The sequence below is a fragment of the Pan troglodytes genome, chromosome 15, assembly GCF_028858775.2.
Source record: "Pan troglodytes isolate AG18354 chromosome 15, NHGRI_mPanTro3-v2.0_pri, whole genome shotgun sequence".
Taxonomy (NCBI): domain Eukaryota; kingdom Metazoa; phylum Chordata; class Mammalia; order Primates; family Hominidae; genus Pan; species Pan troglodytes.
Window position 1 is genome coordinate 22,631,303 of NC_072413.2, and position 24,690 is coordinate 22,655,992.

Here is a 24,690-nt window from a genome sequence, read left to right on the forward strand (position 1 = left end):
CCTGGCGAGAATGTAGGGAAGAATGTGGGTCCTGGTGGGGATCTAGGTCAGAGTTGGGGGCGCTCATTCTCCTGACGTCTCTGCTTGGCTGGCAACCACTACCACCGGGTTTGAACTGTTCATGCTCCGTGGGAGGGGTTGCGCCTGTGTATAGCTTTAGGAGTCATAGCTTTCCACTCTCGAACAGCAACTGGGAATCAAAAGGGAAGCAATGTCTAGGAAGCAACCTGAGTGTGTGGTGGAGGCAGGTATGTGGCGTCATGATCTCTAAGAGCCTGGGGGCACCGTGCGGGGCCAGGTCTGTGATCTTTCACATCAACTCATCCCTCCCCAGAGCCCTGCAAGTGAGTCTTGAGAGCCCAGAAGAAAAGGAACCACAGCCTCTATCCCCAGAGTTTTAGGGTTAGGGTGGGGTTGCCATCCTAGGCTTTAGAGGAAGCACTGCCCTGAGATTAGAGAGTGGTCTGGGGAACCAGGCCTCTAGGATTCCTTCCTGTTGTAGCCAGCTGTGCCCTGACCTTGTGTGCCAGGCCATTGCCCACTCCCAGCCCCCAGCATCCCCGCTTCCTGCCATAGCAGAGCTGTGGTGCCTCCCTATCCCTCACTGGCAGCTCCCACCCCCATCCCAGTCCCTCCCTGCCCCTGGCTGAGCTCAGACTGACTAGCATTCCATCATGTTTATTGACTCCTGGGGGACAGGTCACAAAGTCAGTTTGTGGGCAGGCCAGACTGCCCTAGAAGGAAGTCAGGGGCCTCAAGGAGTGGCACTCTTCCTTAACTCGTAACTCTTGGAGGCAAGCTTGGAAAGTGCTTTATTTCCCACTATGATTATACCAACCCTGTGGCCTGCTCCAGGCTTCAGGATCTTTAGGGCCTTCTTGCGAACCTACTGGTGGGGGGTGCTGCAAGCCCCTCCCCTTGCCCGAAGGTGCCAGGCCCCATGTGGGCAAGGCAGTTGTCTGTTGCATAGTCAAGTAGTTGTTGTCTCCAACTTGCACCCCAGAGCAGTTGTATATGTTAACGAGCGGTCGCCCTTTAAGAGAAATAGTGATGGTGGCAGGAGGGTTTAGCTGTCAGAAAGGCCAAGTTGGGGGTGGGTGGGGAGTATGAAGTCTCCACTTGTCAGTGGCTGTGTCAAGGTGTGCCCTGTGCTCCTCCCCTCAGAGCTCCTCTCCAGAATTGGGTTAGCAGAAGCTCTAGAGAGTGGCAATTGACATTTGAGACCCTGATCTTTTTTGCTGGGAGGTCCTCTGGACTGCTGAAACAATGGAACTTAGGGGGCTCACAGAGCTGGTGTTGTGGAAAGTTAGAAAATTCAGGGACAAATCCAAGCTTTGTTGTGTGACCTCAGAGGGCTCCTTTCTCAGGGGGAGTCGGTTTTCCCATTTATGAAATGAGAAGGTTGAGTTAGATCATCTTCTCCCCTCCCCTCCACAAAGTACCCTGAATCTAGATATAGGTCTGGAGGAGGAGTCCGGTGGAAGAATTGAACAGGGAAAAGAAAGAGGTAGAGAATGGGTACCTGTTACTGGATTTGGCTCCGGGGTCCTGCAGGACCAGTTCATGCCTTGTCTCTCAGCCCCCTGCAAACAGCACAGAGCATCCAGTTCTGCCCTGGAGCCTGGCACTCCCACTGCACTCCTCTCAGCCCCAAGTTTTCGCTGGCAAGGGGACAGCATTTATAGGACTCTTAGTGCATCCCCTAATCCTGTCAATGTCTCACCTGATTCCCTCGGGGTCCAGGACTTGGTTTTCCAGTTGAGGTGGGGCTGGGCATCTGGTTTCTGAAAGTTGAGGTCTCTGGAGTCTGGGGAGGTTGGGCCATTGAATCTGAAGATGTGCCTGCTGTCCAGGCTTGTGGAACCTGCTCCTCTTGTGCCCTGCTCCTCTTGGTAAGGCTCGGGCATTTTTTAGGAACAGAGCTGGGAGGCTCCTCTAGATTCAGTTTGTTTAGCCACTCAGAAACCATGACATCATTACGAGAATGCTGGTTTTCTATGGTTCTCCTAAAGCCATCCATTTCTGTCCCTCCTTGGCCTGACTCTGGGATAGAAAATCTCCTATTGCTGCCCCTGAGCTGAGACAGGAAATTCTTTACCTGCAGGGATGGGAGGAGTTTGCTGGGTATGACTTGGATGAGCCAGAGTAAACCCAAGGGAGTAGTCCCTTGGTCCATAATCTGTTGTCTGGGAACTCAGGGGTGGGCTGGGGAGGGTGGGTACAAAGGTCAAGGCATAAAAAGCAGTGGTCAGTGGTGAGTCATTGGATGGCCAGGTAGCCACGTTGTGCCATCCCTGACCAGCTCCTGGGGAGGGGTGATGTTGGCACTCACCGTGGAGACAGCAGCATTCATATTGTTCTCCACCATCTGGAAGGCTTCATCAGTTTTTGGTAGGCATTCTAGAGGGACAGCAGAGTGGAGTGCAGGTGAGCAAATGTTCTTTTCCTGAGAAAAGCCCCCTGCTGACAGACCCAAGCTTATCCTAGATCCAGCTAACTGGCCAGCTCACCCTGGAAGGAGGGTCTGTCCTTGGGCTTACTGCTCCAGCAGAGCTGCATTAGCTCCTTCAGTCCTTCTAAGCCGGGAGTCTCAGGCCCGGCTTGGGGCAGCTCAGCCAATGAGGGCCGGTTCTGCCTGTTGCCCACTGCTTCATACACGAGTGATGGTTCGGTTGGCACTGGAGTAGGGGAGGAGGGTGAGAAGAGAAGCCATTCAGGGTAAAAGGGAATTATCTGCTTCATCATGGAAAGAGGCAGGGAGTGTAATGTGGGGGCACGAGGAGGGAGGAGGGCAGTCTAAGTAGGTGAGCGGGAAGGGGAAGCCTTGGGGCTTTCAAGAGAAGGGCACCTGGGGTTAAGGATCCCAGAATCCTCCTAGAGTCTTACACTCAACTTCTCTTCCAGCAAGCACTGCCCACATTAGGATCCCGAAGCTGCAGGAGACACAAAGCTGAGGATCGGTCCAATCACTGGTAAGACTCCTTTCCTATACATCATCCCCTGGGAGGGCCCAGAGAAGTGTAGGAATCCTGGCTGTGTGTTTGGGCCGGGATCCTTACCTGTAGACATCACTGGCTGTGGAGGCCTTCCGGTTTACATTAACAAACAGTTCTGGGGCCAAGTAGCCCAGGGTGCCCCCTGGCTCCCCGGACCCTGTCCCTGACTGTGAGCCTCCCTGAAATGTGGACAGGCCAAAATCTGCCAGCTGCAAAGGAAGGAAAGAAGTGGGAGGTAGGGAAGACAAGGGGGCCAGAGAGCCTCCAGGAACCCCCCTGCCCCCAGAAGGTGCAGGTTCAGCTTTGTAAAGGGAGTGTGGAGGTCAAGGGAAGAGGTTCCCTTGGATGGTAGATCTAGGTGCCTTGTGGTAGGGCTAGGTCAAGGTCTGAGTCTCCAGGGCTGGGTCAGCCATGACTCTTTGGAGGGGCTGGTGGGGCAGCTGGTGGAAATGACTCGTGTGGGTCAGGGCCTCTATCACCTGGTACGGCAGGAGCTAAAACTCCTGGCTGGGCTTTGTCCCCTGGCAGCCCTGTGTCCAGAGGGAGAGGCTACGCCTATTCAATAGACAGGGCTCTGGAGGTCTAGTGTCCGGTGGGCCTGGCTGGAACAGCTCTGGGGCCTTGTCTTGAGGCTGAGAGGGGTGTAGACCAGCTGACCTTGACGTGCAGCTCTGGGTCCAGCAGGACGTTGGATGGCTTGAGGTCCCGGTGCAGGAGCACCGGGTTCCGGTCGTGCAGGTAAAACATCCCAAGCACCACTTCTTTCAGCAGGCGGCAAAGGAGCGGCCAGGGCCGAGGGCACTGGGACTGCAGCAGCCCCGACAGGGAGCCGTTCTCCATGAATTTAGTCACCAGAGCCGGCTTGGGATCTTGGTCCCAGTTCACCTTCTCGATAACCCCTTCTAGGCGCAGCACGAATTCGTTATCCAGACTTGCCATGGCCTTGACCTCCCTGGATATCGCCTTCCTACACTCCAGGAGAGAGCTGGAGTCGCACCGGGGTCGTGGGAAAATCCCTCCCTTCCCCATTCAGGCCCCAGAGCACAGTGGCTCCACCTTTTTGGCCAGATTGCGGCTGGGGTCAACCGGGGTCACTCACGAGTTTACGATCTTGACCGCCACATCGTAGCCCCACTTCCTATGTTGCGCCCGGAACACTGTGCCGAACCCGCCTTTGCCGACGAGCTCCTGGTTCTCCAGTTCCTCGATGGACACCAAGGGGGCGGGGGCACCGCTGGGCCTGAGAGAGGGGTGTCGCCCACTAGCCGGCCGTGCCGTACCTCAGCGCTGCTCCCCGCGCCCCTGTGACTCGGCGCTCTCACTGCAATCCCCAGCCTCCCTCGCCGGCCCCCACCGTCCCCGGACTCAAAGACGTTCTCTGAGCGAGTCTGTGGGGCGCTCTGGGTGTGAATGTCGGAGGCTGCGATCGACATGCCACTCCCTACTCACCATAACTTGACGCACGACATCAGGCTGGAAGGTGCCAGGGGGCCTCTGGAAATTGCGAGCCGTAGGAGATGGAGTGACTTCTGGGGCTTGGGTCTTTCGCAGAGAGGGGAAGGGGTCTGTCTGTGCAGGGGTCAGTCTCTAGACCAAGACGGTGAGTCTACTTTCCGGGTTGCTACCCCTTTTCCGAGTTGACTGAACAACTTCCCTTATAGGCGCCTCTACAGTCCCGCCCCTGGGGTGGGGCAGGGGGCAGAGCGAAAGCTAGTGCCTTTCTCCTTGACTAGCGTTTCCTGAGCACCTGCCGCGTGCCGCAGCCAGATTAGGTGTTGCTGGGCATTGAGGATGTTAGGGAAGGAGTCCTCACCTTCCAGGAACCCACAATCAACCCACTCCTACAGTCAAAGCCTTCCCTTTTCCCACAGGATTTCCTGCTCCACAGCCTGCCAGGCCATGAGTGGAGATGGTGCTTAGGAGGGTTTTATGGTTCTAGGGCTCAGCTCTCTCACAGCTGCCCTAAGATCATAGCCAACACATATATAAAACTTATCATGCACCAGGTATATATATTAGCTTATTTAATTCTCACACGAACCCTAAGGGGATAGGTACTGCTTTTATTACCTTTCTATAGGTGAGGAAACTGAGACACTGAGAGTTTAAGTACCTTGCCTAAGCCCATATGGAAATAATGGCTCTGAACCATCAAGTTATCCTGTTTTCACATAGGCTTCAGGGCTGTACCACTCAGCTCGTCGTGCAGGTGGCTGGGAAAGGTGTGAAGCATCCAACGATGTAGTGAAGGATCCCTATCTGTATTCCTGCCCAGTCCCTATAGCTGCTCTTGAGAGGCAAGTCTTTGGCATTGATAGGGACTTATATGCCCTTTGAACAGGAGCTCCTGGAGGTGGCAGGCCCCAAACCCACTCCCAGGGCATTGTGGTAAGGCTAGATATATCAGCCCATCCAGAGGGTTGGTGACATTGTGGTGTACACTACAGTGGAAACACCTCAGAGCTTTCCTGCCCTCTCCCTTGCATGACAGCTCTTGCATGCAAATACCCTAATTAATGTTCCTGACAAGCACATGCTCTGGACACAGTCTTTTGATAACCCAGAAGCATGGAGAGTCTTAAAGATTTAGGGCAGAAAAAAGGTGTCCATATTTTACCTTTCTGAGGTCTGACCATGACTGGAGGTTGTGGGAACCCGATAGGGCCTGCCCTAGGCACTCAGTCCTTCACAGGGATACTCAATCCTGTGGGTTGTGCGTTGGCTCTCACTAAAGGTGCTCACCTTGGTACTTGCTTTCCATTTTGTTCAGTGGTCCATGGGCTCTGCTGGTTGAGGCAGAAGTGATCTGCAGTTTTTTCTAGAACAACTCTTGGAGAGCCACACCATGGCTTCTAGTAGGGTCAGTTCATGCTATTTTGGAGCTATTTAGGGAATTTTTCAGCCGTAGTCTCCTTAAAAGCCAATACATGGCAGATACCCAATAAATATTTGTTGAATTGAATGAATAAATGAACAACCGAAAATATCGAGCCTTTCTTAAGGCACTGATCATCCTAGATGGAGCTCCATACTCAGTAGGAGGAAAGAGGTGATTGGGTTCCTGTAGGGACTGAGGGCTCTCACCTGCACAGTTCATGAAATCCATCTGAAGTAGGCTTTAGTATAGAGATATGGTGGTATCACACAGAATCCAAGAAGGCAAGAAGTGTAGCAGGTCCTCAGAAAAGCCTAGAGTCAGAAGCTGAGAGCCATCAAAAGGGGCAGCCACTCCCTTTGTGATTCTTTTAATTTAAAAAAAGAAATACCCAAGTAGGCTCCAAAAGCATGGGACATCTGTGGTCAGAGGCATCAGTCCTCAGAAAAGACCAGAGCTCAGAATTCCAAGAATCAGCCTCTGCCTAGGTCCACCCCTATACCCCCTTGCTGGAAGCTGAGGGTCCTGTTAGGCACTTAGTCTAAGGTTCTTCTCCCTGCTCTTCCTTCTTTTAAAGAGGCTGTTTATTTTGAGTCAAAAAGTAGTATAGGCCCTGATACCACACCCAACTTTGTGCTTCACAGTGGTTTATCCCTGATTCTCAGGGTCTCGTCCCAATCTGAAGAAACCCAGTTATAACACCTTTCCAAATCCTTTCTGCCTGTTCCCTTCAAGTGGAGATACTGAGCCTGGGTTATTCTCTCTAAAATTTAATTTTTTTTTGAGATGGAGTCTTGCTCTGTTGCCCAGGCTGGAGTGCAGTGGCGTGGTCTTGGCTCACTGCAACCTCTGCCTCCCGGGTTCAAGCGATTCTCCTGCCTCAGCCTCCTGAGTAGCTGGGATTACAGGCGCGTGTCACCATGCCTGGCTAATTTTTTTTTTTTTTTTTGAGATGGAGTTTCACATTTGCTGCCCAGGCTGTAGTGCAATGGCGCAATCTCAGCTCACCACAACCTCTGCCTCCTGGGTTCAAGCAATTCTGTCTCAGCCTCCCGAGTAGCTGGGATTGCAGACATGCACCACCACGCCCAGCTACTAATTTTTGTATTTTTAGTAGAGACGGGGTTTCACCATGTTGGCCAGGCTAGTCTCAAACTCCTGACCTTGTGATCCACCTGCCTTGGCCTCCCAAAGTGCTGGGATTACAGGTGTGAGCCACCGCATCCAGCCTTACTTGGATATTTCTTATTCCTTCAGTTCCCTGCTCCTGATTGTCTCTAATTACATTCAGTTCATCTCTCCTGTGAGCTCTGGTTCCCTCTCCCTAATTGTTGTAGGGGTAGCGGGTTGTGGGGGATCTATGTGGTCTCTCCTTGCATATTCTAGTCTTAATTCTTATCCGTTGTTTGATTAAGAGATTCTAATTACAGACCAAATGGTATTAATTGAGGTGACAGTCCCAGCCAGGACTAATTTTTTAAAAAGATCTGCTACCAGTAATTCCACCCCTGAGTATATCCTAAAAGAATTGAAGCCGGGCACAGTGGCTCATGCCTGTAATCCCAGTACTTTGGGAGGCCGAGGCTGGCGGATCACTTGAGGTCAGGAGTTTGAGACCAGCCTGGCCAACATGGTGAAATCCCATCTGTACTAAAAATACAAAAAGTAGCCAGGCATGGTGGCATGTGCTTGTAATCCCACCTACTCAGGAGTCTGAGGCAGGAGAATCGCTTTAACTCAGGAGTCAGAGGTTGCAGTGAGCGAAGATCACACCACTGCACTCCAGCCTGGGGGACAGAGCAAGACTCTGTCTCAAAAAAAAAAAAAAAAAAAAAAAAAGAATAGGAAACATGGATTCAAATAGATAACTGTACACCAATGTTCATAGCAGCATTATTCGCAACAGCCAAAAGGTGAAAACAACCTAAATGTCCATCAATAAGTGAATGGATCGGTCCAATACAAACTGTTGTATATACATACCATACAATATAATTCAGCCTTAAAAATATGATTTAACCTTAATAAAATTCAGACACATGCTATAATGTGGATGAATCTTGAAGATATTATGGTAAGTAAAATGAGCCAGTCACAAAAGGACACATATCGTATGATTTCACTTATAAGAGGTACCTAGAATAGTCAAATTCATAGAGATGAAAGTAGAATGGTGGTTTGTAGGGGCTGAGGGAAGAGAATGGAGAGTTACTGTTTAGTGAGTACAGAGTTTAATTTGGGAAGATGAAAGGTTCTAAAGATGTAGTAATGGTTATACAATGAAGTCAATGTACCTGATGCCACAAAACTGTACACTTAAAGGGTTAAAATAATAAATTTTGTGCTATGTGTATTTTACCACAAAAGGATCTGCTAAAAATATGATTCTAGTATTAGAAAGGGACATATGAAAATTTATATTAATAAACATTTAGCTGTTTGATTTAACATCAGATTTCACCGCGAAGAAAGAATGTATGTATGTATATGTATATATGCTTAGAAAAATATATGAATGGACAAATAGAAAAATGTTTAAAGGAATTATTCCTGGCTGATGGGCTTATAGGTGATTTTTATTTTCTTATATTTTATATTCATATCTTTTTCTTAGTGTGTGTGCTGCTGAGGTGAGTACTTATAGTCTTATTTTTATCTGCATTTTCTAATTTTCCTGAAATGAGTTCATGAAATGAGTGTAGTAATTCTACAGTTCAGCTTCCTCTTTGTCTCCAAGACATGCCCAGAGATGTAGCAGCTTCCCTCTCCCACCTGCCACTACCCTAGCCCGTCAATCTATTATTTGCTGCTCCCTCCTGATTTCTTGTAATTGTAAGTAGCCTGCTGGTCACTTTGGTATTTAATGGATGTTATTAGGTCTTGGAGTTTCAATATGGTAAGATTTTGACAGACATAACGTGATAGAGGTGATTCCACTCAGAGAGCATGTTCTGAGTCAAGGGTAAAGTCTACAGTGTGAACTTTCATGAGTCCGACTGCCAGACTGGCTGAGTGGCCTTTCCCTCCCCGCCCCCACCAGCAACAATGATAACAACTGGTCTTTTCCACACGTGATGGTTCACAAAGCACTTTCACAGTAAATCGTCACAATCAAGGGAGGTTGGACTTACTGTCTAAGGTTTACAGAATAAAAAGTTCTCATTTTTTGTCTGGAGGTGAATAGTAAACATAGAGTGATAAGAAATCTTATTTATTTATTTATTTATTTATTTATTTATTTATTTATTTTGACACGGAGTCTCACTCTGTCATCCAGACTGGAGTGCAGTGGCATGATCTCGGCTCACTGCAAACTCCGCCTCCCGGGTTCAAGCAATTCTCCTGCCTCAGACTCCTGAGTAGCTGAGATTACAGGCGCGCACCACCATGCCCTGCTAATTTTTATATTTTTAGCAGAGATGGGGTTTCACCATGTTGGTCAGGCTGGTCTCGAACTCCTGACCTCGTGATCTGCCCACCTCGGTCTCCTAAAGTGCTGGGATTACAGGGGTGAGCCATCACGCCCAGCAATAAGAAACCTCTTTTTACTGTGGCAGTGCGGATTCCCACCTGCCCCCTTCCTTCCACCCCCTGCCGACTCAGGGATGCTCCAGCTCATGGGGGAACCCTTATCCCAGCTACTGAAAACAAACCCTCCACACATGGGGAAAGGTTGCAACTATGTGCAAAAGAACTGTCACTTTTGGGGACTAAGCTATACTCAACTCAGGAAAGCCACCAAACAAACCCCAGGTTTGAGAGAGAAGAGTAATGGGGAGAACTTTCCACTTGGATAGGGACTCCATCCACTGTGGCACCCGCCTCTCCCTATCCTTGGGATGCTTTCTTTTGGGGAGCCTCCTCCAGGGCCCAAGTATTGCTCTTCTCCTTTAGGATTCCAAGCAGGTCTGAAGCCCCCTTTTACTTGCTTTTCTTTAGGAGAGCTGAGGGGCTGATGCTTTCACAAAGAACCACATACCTTTAGCTCTCCTATCCCACCTGTGCTCACCGTCCTAGCAAAATGGAATCCTTGTGCTTAATCTGTTTCCTCACACCGCATTTTGGATCTGCGTCCCAGAGCATCTCTTTGGCAGAACTTAAGGTACTTGTCTGTACCCTCAAGGAAAGGGAGGCTGGGCAGGGTAACTATTTTGATTCTACATTACCATGGTGGGACCAAAAAGATTTTGGGCAGCTATAAGTTAAGCGTCCACACACATATAACCGTAATGCCCCTTCTGTCAGTGTGAGTCCTTCTCTCTTTCTTACTGTCTAGTTAATGTCAAAATATAATTTCTGTGCTCTCCCAGCTCCTCTCACCCCAGTGGAGCAGGCCACTGCTTCATATTGCTTCCCTAGCTGGGTGCCCTGCTGTTTCTTTTTTTCTTTTCTTTTTTCTTTTTTTTGTTTGAGACGGAGCTTCGCTCTTGTTGCCCAGGCTGGGGTGCAATGGTGCGATCTTGGGTCACCGCAACCTCTGCCTCCCGGGTTCAAGCAATCCTCCTGCCTCAACCTCCCGAGTAGCTGGGATTACAGGCGTGTACCACCACACCCAGCTATTCTTTTTTTTTTTTTTTGGTATATTTAGTAGAGACGGGGTTTCTCCATGTTGGTCAGGCTGGTCTTGAGCTCCTGACCTCAGGTGAGTCCTGCTGTTTATTTACAGGGAGTAAAGTATAGCCTAACGGTCAAGGGTATAAGCTCTGGAGTCAGGCTACCTGGGGTTGATTTCTGCTCTGTCAATTACTGGCTGTTTGACCTTTAGCAAGTTACTCAACCTCTCTGAATTTTGGTTAATTATAGCACCTACTGGATTTAGTTGTTCTGAGGATGAAATGAAATGAGGATGAAAGAACATAGCAAGGCTCAGCATGATAATAGGTTAGACCACAGGAGGCTGGACATGGTGGCTCATGCCTGTAATCCCAGCACTTTGGGAGGCCGAGGCGAGTGGATCATGAGGTCAGGAGTTCACGACCAGCCTGGCCAACATACTGAAACCCCGTGTCTACTAAAAAAAAAAAAAAAAAAAAAAAAAAAAATAGCTGAGCGTGGTTGTGGGTTCCTGTAGTCCCAGCTACTTGGGAGGCTGAGGCAGGAAAATCGCTTGGACCCAGGAGGTGGAGGTTGCAGTGAGCCGAGATTGAGCCACTGCACTCCAGCCTGGGTGACACATCGAGACTCTGTCTCAAAAAAAAAAAAAAAAAAAAAAAAAAGACAGAAAGAAAGAAAGAAAGAAAGAAAGAAAGAAAGAAAGAAAGAAGACAGCATAATTCCAGGCAAATATATGCTCAGTAGGTGATAGGTATTATCACAATAAGCATTGCTGTGTTTCCAATATGAACAACATATCTGGTTCACAATTTATTTGTAGAGCAGAGAAAATGGATTTAACTACTGTTCAATGAAATAGCTCCCTTTTCCTTCTCCTGAAAATTTCCAGCCCCACCCCTCTGTCCTAGGGCCTTTTTAACAACTCACCCCTCAGGTCTCTCTCTTCTCTCCCAGACAACTGTTCTGAGGGAGTGACTGAGGAAGGCAGTGTGTCCCTCCCTGCCTGTGGTCTTGAGGAGAGAGGGCTTTAACCGAGGGTCTCTGGTTTCTCTGCTGAGAAGTATTGGATGTGTGTTGCCTGGTGCAAAGGTGCTCAACAAGGTTAAGAGGGTTATGTTGTTGACCCAAGGATGGGCTTTGGGCCTGAGGCAGCCACTTGGGGTGCATTGGGCTGTGTGTCCTCAGGTTGCCTCTGATTTGAGCTGCATCTGTGGTGAGCCATCCCTTAACCCTGCCAGGATCCCATCCAAGAGGACTTGTCTCTGCCTTTCTCCCTCAGCTGAGAGAAGTGTGGGAGAGGAGAGTAGCGTCAGTGCTCTGAGGGCAACCCTTAACCAATGGAGGGAACCAGCCAGTGCCCAACCTCCTGTCCTTTCTGAGGTGTGTTCTGCAGTTCCTGAGGATCTGCTCTGAGCTCCACCTCAGTAGCTAGCTCAAAATGCACCTTTGTATTGGCATTTTCTCCTTCCCTGACTCACGTTTTCTGCTCCCTCCCTTCTGATCCCTGGGGTCACCCTTCCAGGAAATCTCAAGTCCAGGTCTCAGGGGCACTGTTTTCAGGGAACACAACCCAAGACACACCCTTTGGCCTGTTTCCTTTTCATTGTTTCTCCCCTGAATGTCTTTGTAGCTAGGATCCTGATCTGAAACAAAAGAGGAAAGGAAGGGAAAGGAGGGGAACAGAAAGGAATCTAACCTTCTCAGAGATGGGGCCTGATATATACACACTGGAGCCTAGGATGTGCTAGGGACTCTCTCCCACCTGTCATGTCATTCTAAGTTTAGCAACAAACCTGTGAGGCAGAATATCATTAGCCCCATTCAACGGATGAGAAATGGAAAAGGCCATGAGAGTAGCCAGCCTAAGGTCACACGATGACTTTGTGGCAGAGTGGGGTTTTAAACCCTTATCTATGCTCTTTTTAGCTACTTTCCTTTTTGGGCAAAATCCTTTGACAGAATCAGAAAGAAGAACTTTGAATCAAGTAAGACTATTTTTTTTTATTAAATATTTTAACAGGAGTCTTTCTCATGCCCCCATGATTCGATTACCTCCCACCGGGTTTCTCCCATGACACGTGGGAATTGTGGGAGCTACAATTCAAGATGAGATTTGGTTGGGGACACACCCAATCCATATTAGCATACACTTAACTTTTAAAGAATTTACCAAATAGGCCACTGTGCAGTGGCTCACACCTTTAATCCCAGCACTTTGGGAGGCTGAGGTGGGTGGATCACTTGAGGTGAGGAGGTCAAGGCTAGCCTGGCCAACTTGTTGAAACCTGGTATCTACTGAAAACACAAAAATTAGCCAGGTGTGGTGGTACACACCTGTAATCCCAGCTACTTGGGAGGCTGAGGCAGGAGAATCGCTTGAACCCGGGAGGTGGAAGCTGCAGTGAGCTGAGATCACACCACTACACTCCAGCCTGGGCAATAGAGCGAGACTCTCTCTCAAAAAAAAAAAAAGAAAGAACTTGTGAAATAGTTTTTCAGAGTAGTTGTAGTATTTTATATTCTCACCAGAAATGTATGAGAGCTCTAGTTCTTTCATATCTTTGCCATCATTTGCTATGTTCAAGTCCTGTTACTATTAGCTATTTGGATAGGTAGCTCATTGTGGTTGTGATTTGCATTTCCACAATGACCAATAATACAAGCATGTTTTCATGTGCTTACTTGCCATCCATATATCTTTTTTTTTTTTTTAATTGAGACAGAATCTCCCTCTGTTGCCCAGGCTAGAGTGCGGTGGCGCCATCTCTGCTCACTGCAACCTCTGCCATCCAGGTTCAAGTGAGTCTCGTGCCCCAGCCTCCTAAGTACCTGGGACTACGGGCGTATGCCACCACGCCTGGCTGATTTTTTTGTATTTTTAGTAGAGGCAGGGGTTTGCCATGTTGCCCAGGCTGGTCTCGAACTCCTCACCTCAGGTGATCTGCCCGCCTCGGTCTCCCAAAGGGCTGGGATTACAAGCGTGAGCCACTGCGCCCTACCACCATCCATACATCTTCTTAGGTGAAGTGTCTGTTCAAATTTTTGGCTCATATTTTAATGGATTGTTTGTTTTATTATTACCGAGTTTTGAAAGTTCTTTATATATTCTGGATACAAGTTCTTTTTCAGATGTATCATTTAAAAATACTTTCTCCCTGCCTATGTCTAGTCTTTTCATTTTCTTAACAGTTTCTTGCAAAGAGCAAAAGTTTTACTTTTGACAAAATCCAACTTGTCAAGTTTTTCTTTTATAGATGATAAAAAATCAAGTTTTTCTTTTGGTGTAGTCTATAAGAAATTTTTGCTTCATCCAAGGTTACAGTGATTTTCTCTCATGCTTCTTTCTAAGTTTTAGAGTTTGGGTTTTATATTTCTACCTGTTATGATTAAAAAAATAGATCTATTCATTTTTAAAGGTTCAGATATTCCTGCTTATGGGTTGTGTGTGTGTGTACTTCTTGGATTTACTTTAATTTTTAAGAAAGTTCATTCTGAAAGTGTAAGATTGACTCACCTTTGATAAGGGAACTACCAACAGGGAATTTGTGTAACTTAGACCAGGTTTTGGATGGAAGAAAGTGCCCTCCACAAACAGCTGTGGTGTGGAGGTAAAGAGGTGCCCCAAATGAGCAGTAAGGGTACATAAATGACCACTGTTCTCATTTGAATACATGCCTTCTCAAGTTCTTCTGTGCCAGGAACTCTGGCTTAAAAGGTTTTGCTTTGTTTTAATATCAGAAGCTGTGGAATGGTCTTGAGCTACATTGCAACATGATTAGATCTGTGACTTGGGAGGCCCAAGCCAGTGGCTACATGGTGCATGAATTGAGATGGGGAGAACTGGAGGCAGGGAAAACTGCAGGCCGCAGTTAGAGCAATTCAAGTGAGAGGTGATGAGGACCTGAACCAAGTTAATGCCTGCAGGGATGGAGAGGAAGAAACTCGGTCTAGAAATAACTCTGAGGTATTAGTAGAAGAACCTGGGGATGAGAGGGAAGGAATATTCAAAGTTTCTATTCTGGGAAGTTGAGAGAATAGTAATGCCATGACACTGAGGTATGGAACATAGAAGAGATAAATTATGTGGGAATGGGCTATATTTGGATGTGGACATATTTGTGTGAGAGCCACGTGCTGCAGCCTCAAGGGATCCCTAGCAGGCAGGAGAAGACAGGAGACCGGAGCAGGGAAGTGGTGAGAGTTATGCTGAAATGAACGACACCAACCGAGAGAGTCTATGGAGGAAGAAGGGAAGAAGGCAGAGGACAGAAAACACTACATCTCCAAAGTCAGGCCAGCAGAAGAGAAACCAGTGAGAGAAACTGAGGTCAGAGAGGCCGGAGCAGAACCAGGATAGCCAAGGGAGGAGAGACTCATCAGACTCAGCTGCTACTGAGAAGGCGTCTAAGTTTGGGTTTCCCAAAAAGAAGAGCCTGAGCTTGGATTTAACAAAGGTAGTGTTTTGGGGAGGGGATCCCAAGAAGCAGCAGTGAGGGAACAGAGTGTGAACTAGGAAGGGAAGAAAGCCAATATGAGGATGTTTTGTTGAGATTGTTATTGTAGGCAGTGGAGGCTCCTTTCCAGTAGAGGCTCCAAATTTAAAGAATGCCTCCCAGAATTGTCCACATGAAGGATGGGAGGCTGGAACATTCATCTGCCAGCGCCTGCACTCATTGGTTGAGGATTGCATCTGGAGGCACTAACTCCCTTGCACTTCTTGGCTGTGTTTGCATTGGAGCTGGAAAGGAGAGGAGTGGTGAGCAAGCTCCCATTGTGTGGGAGAAGGACCTTGTGATGGTTACATTTTATGGGTCTGCTTGGAGGGTGTTTTTGGATGAGATTCAACATCTTAAAAAGTGAATTTTAGGCCGGGCACAGTGGCTCATGCCTGTAATCCCAGAACTTTGGGAGGCTGAGGCAGGCAGATCACGAGGTCAGGAGTTCAAGACCAGCCTGGCCAACATGGTGAAACTCCATCTCTACTAAAAATACAAAAATTAGCCAGGCGTGGGGGCTGGCGCCTGTAATTCGAGCTACTCGGGAGGCTGAGGCAGGAGAATTGCTTCAACCTGGGAGGGGGAGGTTGTAGTGAACTGAGATTGCGCCACTGGGTGACAGAGCAAGACTGTCTCAGAAAAGAAAAGAAAAGAAAAAGTGAACTTTAGGCCATGTGCTGTGGCTCATGACTGTAATTCCAGCACTTTGGGAGGCTGAGGCAGGAGGATTGCTTGAGCCCAGAAGCTTGAGACTAGCCTGGGCCACATAGGGAGACTCTGATTTTGCAAAAATAAATATAAACGAATAAAAAATGAAAAGGTTTAGTAGTGAAGGGAGGGAAAGAGATGGATGTTAGGTTAAGTATAAAGAACGATCAAGGGAATTATCCATGCTGTCTACGATACCTGCCTGTTATTCACTTAGTGTTGGTATTCGTAATCAGATCGACTGTCCGGGTATCTCAGTGCTTGTGTTCAAGTAATCTTTATTTTACTTAATAATGGCCCCAAAGCAAAGAGTAGTGTTGCTAACAATTTGGATATGCCAACAAGAAACCATAAAGTGCTGCTTTAAGTGAAAATGTGTTAGCTGGGTGTGGTGGCGTACATCTGTAGTCCCAGCTACTTGGGAGGCTGAGGTGGGAGGATTGCTTGAGCCCAGGAGAACAAAGCTACAAGGAGCTGTGATCCCACCACTGCACTCCAGCCTGGGTGGCAGAGTGAGACCCTGTCTAATAAAAGAAAAGAAAAGAAAAAAGAAAAGAAAATGTAAGTTTGGCGTTCTTTGGCTGGGGTTTGGTGCTATCTGTGGTTTCAGGTCTCCACTGGGGGTCTTGGAACATATCCCCGCAGATAAGGGGGAATATCATATCTCTCTTTTGCCAGCTGGCATAGTGTTAAGCGCTGTCAGTAGTGGGTGCTGGAGGAACACTGGAGCAGGAAGAAGTCCATCTTCCTGGTTTTGGTTTGCTCCTTTGCCTTACTCCTGCAGCGTGTGCAATTTCTTCAGTGTACACTCAGGCAGTGCAAAGTGGTCAGCAGTGCCTAGCAGCCAAAAGCTTCCCCTGGCACCTTTCTGGGTGACTTCTCAGCCTGTTGCAACTGCTAAGGCACCTCCCCATGAATAACTTGCTTTGGCATCTGCTTGGCCAATTTCACAGCTATTTCAGCCCTAGGAGTAGTGGGTTTTTCTTAAATTTGCTGTTACTGTGTTCTTTGGAATTCTCATTTCTTCTTACTAGCTAATCCCTTAGTATGCCAACACCCTGTTAGAGTTAATGCTTCTTTATTTTATTTTTGCAAATAAAAATATGAGACACTCCATGAATTTGCATGTCATCCTTGTGCAGGGGCCATCCTATTCTTCTCTGTATCATTTTAGTATATGTGTTGCCAAAGTGAGCACAATACTTGTTTATATTAAACGTTCCTGTTTCAAATGACTGTGTGGTTTCTGTGTCCTGATTAAACCCTGACCGATACAGCTTTAGTCCTAGAATATAGTTCTTCAGGGACCCTAACGATATCCTGTGGTATTTAACAGGCCCTTCCTCCTTAACAGGCCCTAAATTCCCGTTTTTGTTTTCTCAGGACTGTAGACTACCGAAAGTTCTTCTCAGCCTCCTACCTCTTAGTCACTCTCTCCTGCTGAGTATGGCTGCCTCTCACAAATCGATAAATATCCCCCATGGGACAGACCATGCAGAATGTTGGCCTCACCTCAACATGCTTTCCCTTTCATCTGGGACGTTGGCCCTTCAAAGCCTCCTGCCTTGATGAATTTCCACTGTCTTCAAACATATTTAAAAAAATTTGTACCCAGCTATGCAAAGGCATACAGAGTGGTATAATGGATTTTGGAGACTCAGATGTGGGAAGGGTGGGAGCGGGACAAGGAATAAAAAGCTATATATTGGGTACGTTGTACACTATTTGGGTGACAGGTGCACTAAAATCTCAGACTTCACAATTATACAATTCATTCATGTAACCCAAAATCACTTGTACCCCAAAAGCTACTGAAATAAAAAATTTTTTAATAATTGTACCCAGCTTTTGTAGTTGCTCTCAGAGGGTTGATCTGATGCAAATTAGTTGATTATGGTGAAGTCGGCTAGAGATAACTACAGATGGATAAAATGTTTGTGGAGCAGCAGCGAGGGTCCAGCCGAAGTTATAAAGCAGTGATTTATTATGGAATCAATCATCATGATTGTGAAACTTTCTCCAGACCAGGAGGCAGAGAAATGCATGCTTGGCTTACCTCAGTTTGAGAAGTGATGGAAAGTTAAGGGCTGAGGAAACCTTGATTGCTTGTGAAAACACTTTTGAAATGGCTCACGTAGATCCCAGGTTGGACAGGGAGAGCACTAACGCTGGAATAGGGGGTTGTTAGTCTAGGAGAATAAAGTAATGGAAATCAGAATTGGTGAGGAGAGAGCAGGGCACAGAAACTCAAGGTTTAGGTCAAAAACGGGAATTTCAAGGCTGAGCACAGTGGCTCTCGCCTGTAATCTCAGGACTTTGGGAGGCTGACGCGGGTGGATCATGAGGTCAGGATTTCAAGACTAGCCTGGCCAAGATAGTGAAACCCCGTCCCTACCAAAAATACAAAAATTAGCCAGGCGTGGTGGCACATGCCTGTAATCCCAGCTACTTGGGAGGCTGAGGCAGAGAACTGCTTGAACCCAGGAGGCGGAATTTGCAGTGAGCTGAGATCACACTACTGCACTCCAGCCTCGGTGACAGAGCGAGACTCTATCTCAAAAAAAAAAAAATGTAATTTCAGAGTTTGGTAGTATGGAATGGAGCATTCCTAAACCCTGGTAAGTGGACAGTATGTTGCATATTTAAATTATAGATGCAAGGGTCATTAGATCGAGGAACATAACCTGGAGTATTGGAATAGCCTTAGTCCCCAGGTGGCTGGTAGGGATGAGGTAGAGAGACACCCTGAGCCAGGGGCCAAAGTTCTCCAGAGGAGTCCTTTAGGTTGTCAGGTGGCCATGACTCAGATAGGGACAGGGTGGCATGAGTGAATGAAATGAGTGGCACAACCTTCAGAGGAGTTTCTAAGTGAAAATGATCAAGAGTGATTCTGAAAGCTGCTATGAGGCCATGGAAAGGAAAACTCCACTTTCTGCTCTGTTATGTGAAAGGATGGCCTGTCTGTGCAAAGGTTATGAGAGAATGTCCAGGTCTCAGGTAAGGTGAGAGGGAGGAAGTTTTGACTGAAAGGTTTGGAGAAACAAGAAGTTACACCAATAGAATAGGGATCCGCAAGGTAGAAGGGGCAAGGTAAGAGGTTGAGATTGTTCCTGGGGAGAAGCAGGGATGGAGGAGAGAAGACAGCAGGCTGCATGATGGTGAATCATGCGGGAGAAGGAAGTATGTTAATATGAGCTAGAAGGGAGGAATAGCCTCCCTCCCTCCCTCTCCCCCTCCCTCCCTCCCTCCCTCCCTCCCTCCCTCCCTCTCTCCCTCCCTCCCTCCCTCCCTTCCTTCCTTCCTTCCTTCCTTCCTTCCTTCCTTCCTCCTTCCCTCCTCCCTCATTCAGCAAATATTTATTAACCACACGGAAAGCACAAGGCACTCTGTTATGCAATAGGGAAAGACACAGATGAATCAGAAATAGATTCTGCCCTTAGTTTACATTCTGAGAAGTGACATGATTTTGTTTTAAAGACATAACCTCTTTTGCTTGTTTAGTTTGTAAGTTTCCTTTCTATCTATTAGTTCATATGATGTGAATCTCTGTGGGAATCTACCTTTCTTTAAGGAAGCCACACTAATTAACTCTCTATAACAGGGAGAAAATAGAAGAAAGAATAAAAGTTATGATGATTTCTATTTGAAACAAGAAGAGGAGGCCAGGCATGGTGACTCATGCCTATAATCCCAGCATTTTGGGAGGCCGAGGTGGGTGGATCACCTGAGGTCAGGAGTTTGAGACCAGCCTGGCCAACATGGGGAAGCCCTGTCTCTGCTGAAGCATACAAAAAATTAGCCCAGCGTGGTGGCACACACCTGTAATCCCAGCTACTCAGGAGGCTGAGGTGGGAGGATCTCTCTCTTTTTTTCTTTTCTTTTCTTTTTTTTTTTTTTTTTTTTGAGAGAGAGTCTCACTCTGTCACCCAGGCTGGAGTGCAGTGGCACGATCTCAGCTCACTGCAACCTCTGCCTCCCGGGTTCAAGCTATTCTCCTGCCTCAGCCTCCCAAGTAGCTGGGATTACAGGCATGCACCACCACATCCAGTTAATTTTTGTACTTTTAGTAGAGATGGGGTTTCACCATGTTGGCCAGGCTGGTGTTGAACTCCTGACCTCAGGTGATTCACCCACCTTGGCCTCCCAAAGTGCTGGGATTGCGGTGTTCCAGGTGGCCAGGTGGGAGGATTTCTTGAGCCCAGGAGGTGGAGGTTGCAGTGAGCCAAGATTACGCCACTGTACTCCAGCCGGGGTGACAGAGTGAGATTCTTTCTCAATAAATAAATAAATAAGCAGGAAGAGGAAATGGAAGGAGGTAACACTTTATTCATTGGACACTCAAGCAGAAAACGGAACGAAAGACACCACCCTCATGTCGGCCATTGGACAGGTTGGTAACTGGTAGTTTGCTTCTGTTTTTGTTATCTTCTACCTTGTCTTTGACCAGCCCCTTAGCTGGCTGCTGTGTTTTGTTGCTGCTATACTTAGTAGGGTGGCCTACCTTCATTCTGGAGGGTTTTGAGCACTTGACAGTCCTTCCTATGTAGGCTTGTAGCAATCTTCTGCTAACCCTCAGCAGTGGGCATGGTGGGAAGCACTTAGAGGAGTGCCTGGAGTTTCAGGCATACCCTTTTGGGCTCTACTGCTTAGTAGTAACCTTTTTTCCCCATGATGGTTGGGGTCAATCACAGTAGACCTAAACAATACTGTGACATATTTTTGTTTTTGTTGTTTTGCCAGTTACTTAATTATTTAATTAAATTTATTTATTTATTTATTTTGAGATGGGGTCTTGCTGTTGCCCAGGCTGGAGGGTGGTGGCATTACCATAGCTCACTGCGGCCTCAGCCTCCTGGCTTAGGCAATCCTCCTGCCTCAGCCTCCCAAGTAGCTGGGACTACAGGCATGTGCCACCACATCTGGCTAATTAAAAAAATTTTTTTTTTTGTAGAGACAGGGTCTCACTATGTTGCCCAGGCTGGTCTTGAAATTCTGGGCTCAAATGATCCTCCCACTTCAGCCTTACAAAGTGCTAGGATTACAGGCATGCACCAGCATACCTGGCCTGCCAGTTCCTTTAATGGTACAAGGCCTAAAATGGGCAGCGGTAGGGGAACCACTCTCGAGTCCCCTGTGGAAGTAGTTATTCCTTGAATTGTAAAATCTCTAGAGAGTCATAGGGATTCGAAGCAAAACTGTGGAGATTGGGTCGGTGACAGCATTTGTAGAGATGAGACCACCCCTTGTGTATTCCTTTCCTATTGCTGCTGTAACAAATAACCATAAACTTAGTGGCTTAAAAAAACACAAATGTATTATCTTACAGTTCTGTAGGACAGAAGTTCAACACTGGCCTCACTGGGCTAAAATCAGGCATTGACAGGGCTGTGGTCCTTCTGGAGGCTTTAGGAGAGAATCTGTTTCCTTGCCTTTCCAGCTCTTAGAAGCCACCCACATTCCTTGACTCATGGCCTCTTCCTAGATTTTCAAAGCCAGCAACTCTGCATCTCTTTGTGACTTTTTTTTCCCACAGACACAGCTCCGCCTGACTGTCTTCTGTTGCCTCCCATTCCACTATCTTTTTTTTTTTTTTTTTGGAGATGGAGTCTCCAGCCTGGAGTGCAGTGGCACAATCTCCGCTCACTGCAGCTTCTGCCTCCCGGGTTCAAGTGATTATCTGGCCTCAGACTCCCAAGTAGCTGGGACTACAGGCACGCATCACTACGCCTGCCTAATTTTTGTGTTTTGGGTAGAGATGGGGTTTCACTGTTTGCCAGGCTGGTCTTGGTCTCCTGACCTCAAATGATTCACCTGCCTCGGCCTCCCAAAGGGCTGGGATTACAGGTGTGAGCCACCGCCCCCAGCCTATATATATATATATATATACACACACACATATATATATATACACACACATAGATACACATACATATATATACATATACATATATATACACATATATACATATATACATATATATACACATATATATATATTTTTTAAGAGATGAGGTCTTGCTATGTTGACTGGGCTGGTCTTGAACTCCTGACCCCAAGCAATCCTCCTGCCCTGACCTCCTGAGTAGCTGGGATTATAGACATGAGCACTCAGTTTCCCCTTGTACTTTTTAGGACACTTGTGATTATATTAGGCCCATCCAGATAACTCAAGATAATCCCCCATCTCAAGGCCCTTAACTTAACCACATTTACAAAGTTCCTTTTGCCATGTAAGATGACATATTTATAGGTTTTTGGGAACTAAAACAGGAATATCTAATAATTGGGGGTTGGGGGTGGGCCATTATTCTGTCTGCCAAATCTTATTTCTTACAACCACGTATTCTGGTATTGGTTAAACAATCATATATATTAGTCACTAGATGAAAGTACAATGCACATTTAACCTCAGTATAGTATCTCACTGATGGTAAATTAAATGATTACTTAATTTTGCCACTCTATAGATAGGACTGTATGCACCAAAACCTCAGAGGATGTATGGGGCATTTGAAATTGGATAGGGGGGAAAGATTGAGCTTTTGCCCAATGAGACTCCTTCCACATTCCATCAAGGAAAGCTAGATGAGATCCTGAAGGACCAGGTAACAGTTCCTATGGAACACTTTAAAGATGATGAGGAATGTGGGATTCTAGGGTTGAATTTTTGTTTCCAATGGCATTGGATAGCTAAAGGTGAGAGAATAAAAATGTTAAACACAGAATATCCACCTCAAAGCCCGGAAGAAAATAAAGCACCATTGCCTGGCATCCTTCTCTCTGCAGATATCAGCTAAAAACTGAATTCAGAAATTGATCTTGCACTGTAATCCCAGCACTTTGGGAGGCCGAGGCAGGAGGATCACTTGAGGTCAGGAGTTTGAGACCAGCCTGGCCAACATGGCGAAACCCCATCTCTATTAAAAATACAAAATTTAGCTGGGTGTGGTGGCAGGTGCCTGTAGCCCCAGCTACTCAGGAGGCTGAGGCAGGAGAATCGCTTGAACCCAGGAGGCAGAGGCTGCAGTGAGCCGAGATCACACCACTGCATTCCAGCCTGGGTGACAGAGCCAGACTCCGTCTCAAAAAAAAAAAAAAAAAAAAAAGAAGAAATTGATCTTGCAAGTTGTTGAATTGCAGCAAAGTTTACAACCTCACCAGTTTTTTGCAGTGAAAGTAAGAATAATGATCTGGGGCTGGGTGTGGTGGCTCATGCCTGTAATCCCAGCACTTTGGGAGGCCCAGGGGGGTGGATCATGAGTTCAAGACCAGCCTGGACAAGAGGTGAAAACCTGTCTCTCCTAAAAATACAAAAACTTAGCCGGGCATGGTGGCGGGCGCCTGTAATCCCAGCTACTTGGGAGGCTGAGGCAGAGAATGTCTTGAACCTGGGAGGCAGAGGTTACAGTGAGCTGAGATCGCGCCACTGCACGCCAGCCTGGGTGACAGAGCGAGACAATAAATATAGTCCCTGTTGAAACAATTTTCACTGTCTTCTTCTTGCAGAGGAGAGAGCGAAATCTGCTTTGCTATTATAGCTCAATTTCCTTAGGCTCATCCTCTGACTAGGATAAACCAGAAGGTGGGAAGCAAAAACATCAAAATAAACAGGAATGATGCCCAGAAGGAGCCATGGGAACTTTCTAAGGCAAAATCTGGAGAATTCTACGTGACCATGAACATGAATGTTAGGTGGTCATGAATTTAATTGGATCATGGATTTTATCCAAAAAGACAGAACATAATTTTAGAGTGGACCAAATTAATTGCACTAATGGTCTACAATGTATATTTCAAGTGCTTGGCCCACAACAAAGCTCAACATCTGCCCTTTTAAAAGTCTCAATGGGGTCGGGTGTGGTGGCTCACACTTGTAATCCCAGCACTTTAGGAGGCCGAGGAGGGCAGATCACTTGAGGTCAGGAGTTTGAGACCAGCCTGGCCAACATGGTGAAACCCCGTCTCTACTAAAAATACAAAAATTAGCTGGGCGTGGTGGCACACAGCTGTAATCCCAGCTACTTGGGAGGCTGAGACAGGAGAATCGCTTGAACCTGAGAGGCAGATTTTGTGGTGAGCCAAGATCGTGCCAATGCACTCCAGCCTGGGCCACAGAGTGAGACTCCATCTCAAAAATAAATAAATAAATAAAAATAAAAATAAAAATAAAAAAACTCATTGGTCTTGCCTTTTGCCTGATGATCCAGGAGAAGCATAGTTATTGCTGACACTAAGACCTAAGAGAAAAAGTGTCCCTGATCACAGAGTGAGCACTCTGAGTGGTTGCCATAGGTAACCATAAACAACATCTTTAAAATAGATAACAGTGAATCTCACAGAGCTGTTTCTTTTTAACTATGAAAAGAACTTGTTTTGTTCTGTGTAGTACGTAATGAGGGTAATTATGTAGTAGATCAAGAATATCCTATAGTACATGTAAAAATCCTGTGCATGTACTTCTAAATCTAAATCTAAAACAAACATTAAAATTATTTTTAAAAAAAGAAGAAAAAAGAATATCCTATAGTGGAAGAAAGAGACAAAAGAGAAAACATTGGTAACTGGAATCTATAGGTAATCCCAAAACCCCATTTCCCTAGTTTGCAGAGGCTGCTAGTTGAGTCCAACAACCTTTCTCGCCATCTTCCTTAGTAATAGATCCTGTCATTTTTTAGCCAGACATATGTCAACTTGGAATAAATACATTTTCTAGCCTCTGTTGCAGCTATATGTGGCCATGTGACTAAATTCTGGCCAGTCGATAGTAAATATAAATGGTGTGTGGGGGAAGAGAGTTTGCATTTCTCTGCTTTTTCTCTTCTTGTTGGTTTAAACATGGATGTGACGGCTGCACCATAAGTGGTCATCTCTCATGCAGTGGGATGCTAAGGATGGTGCAGCAGTAAGACAGGAGGAGGTTGATAAGACCATATCTTATCAACTTTTCAATCGTCAATCATGATCTTCATCAATCTTTGTATCCCAGAGCCTAGCATGGTGTATGGCACATAATAGATGTTCAATAAATGTAAGAGACTGAATATACAGATGGAAAATGGCC

The 24,690-nt window shown here is 46.7% G+C and overlaps 1 protein-coding gene and 1 pseudogene across 2 annotated transcripts; both read right to left on the reverse strand.

Annotated features, from left to right (window-relative positions):
* Window positions 1–7: 7 nt before the first annotated feature.
* On the reverse strand, window positions 8–4,684 carry RIPK3 (receptor interacting serine/threonine kinase 3). 2 transcript variants are annotated; one of them, XM_063793265.1, is made up of 11 exons: window positions 4,446–4,684; window positions 4,096–4,236; window positions 3,654–3,963; window positions 3,060–3,205; window positions 2,887–2,933; window positions 2,511–2,678; window positions 2,333–2,400; window positions 1,724–2,098; window positions 1,523–1,583; window positions 839–1,033; window positions 8–190 (listed from the first exon to the last, which is right to left on the reverse strand). In XM_063793265.1, the coding sequence occupies exons 1-11, from the start codon at window positions 4,463–4,465 to the stop codon at window positions 120–122; spliced, it is 1,602 nt and encodes a 533-aa protein (XP_063649335.1). In that variant the 5' UTR covers window positions 4,466–4,684; the 3' UTR covers window positions 8–119. The 2 variants fall into 2 exon arrangements, with proteins under 2 accessions (XP_063649335.1, XP_001169864.4); XM_001169864.5 differs by lacking the exon at window positions 8–190 and having other exon boundaries at window positions 663–1,033.
* Window positions 4,685–16,726: 12,042 nt separating this feature from the next.
* Window positions 16,727–16,827, reverse strand: LOC112205545 (U6 spliceosomal RNA; annotated as a pseudogene).
* Window positions 16,828–24,690: the final 7,863 nt, after the last annotated feature.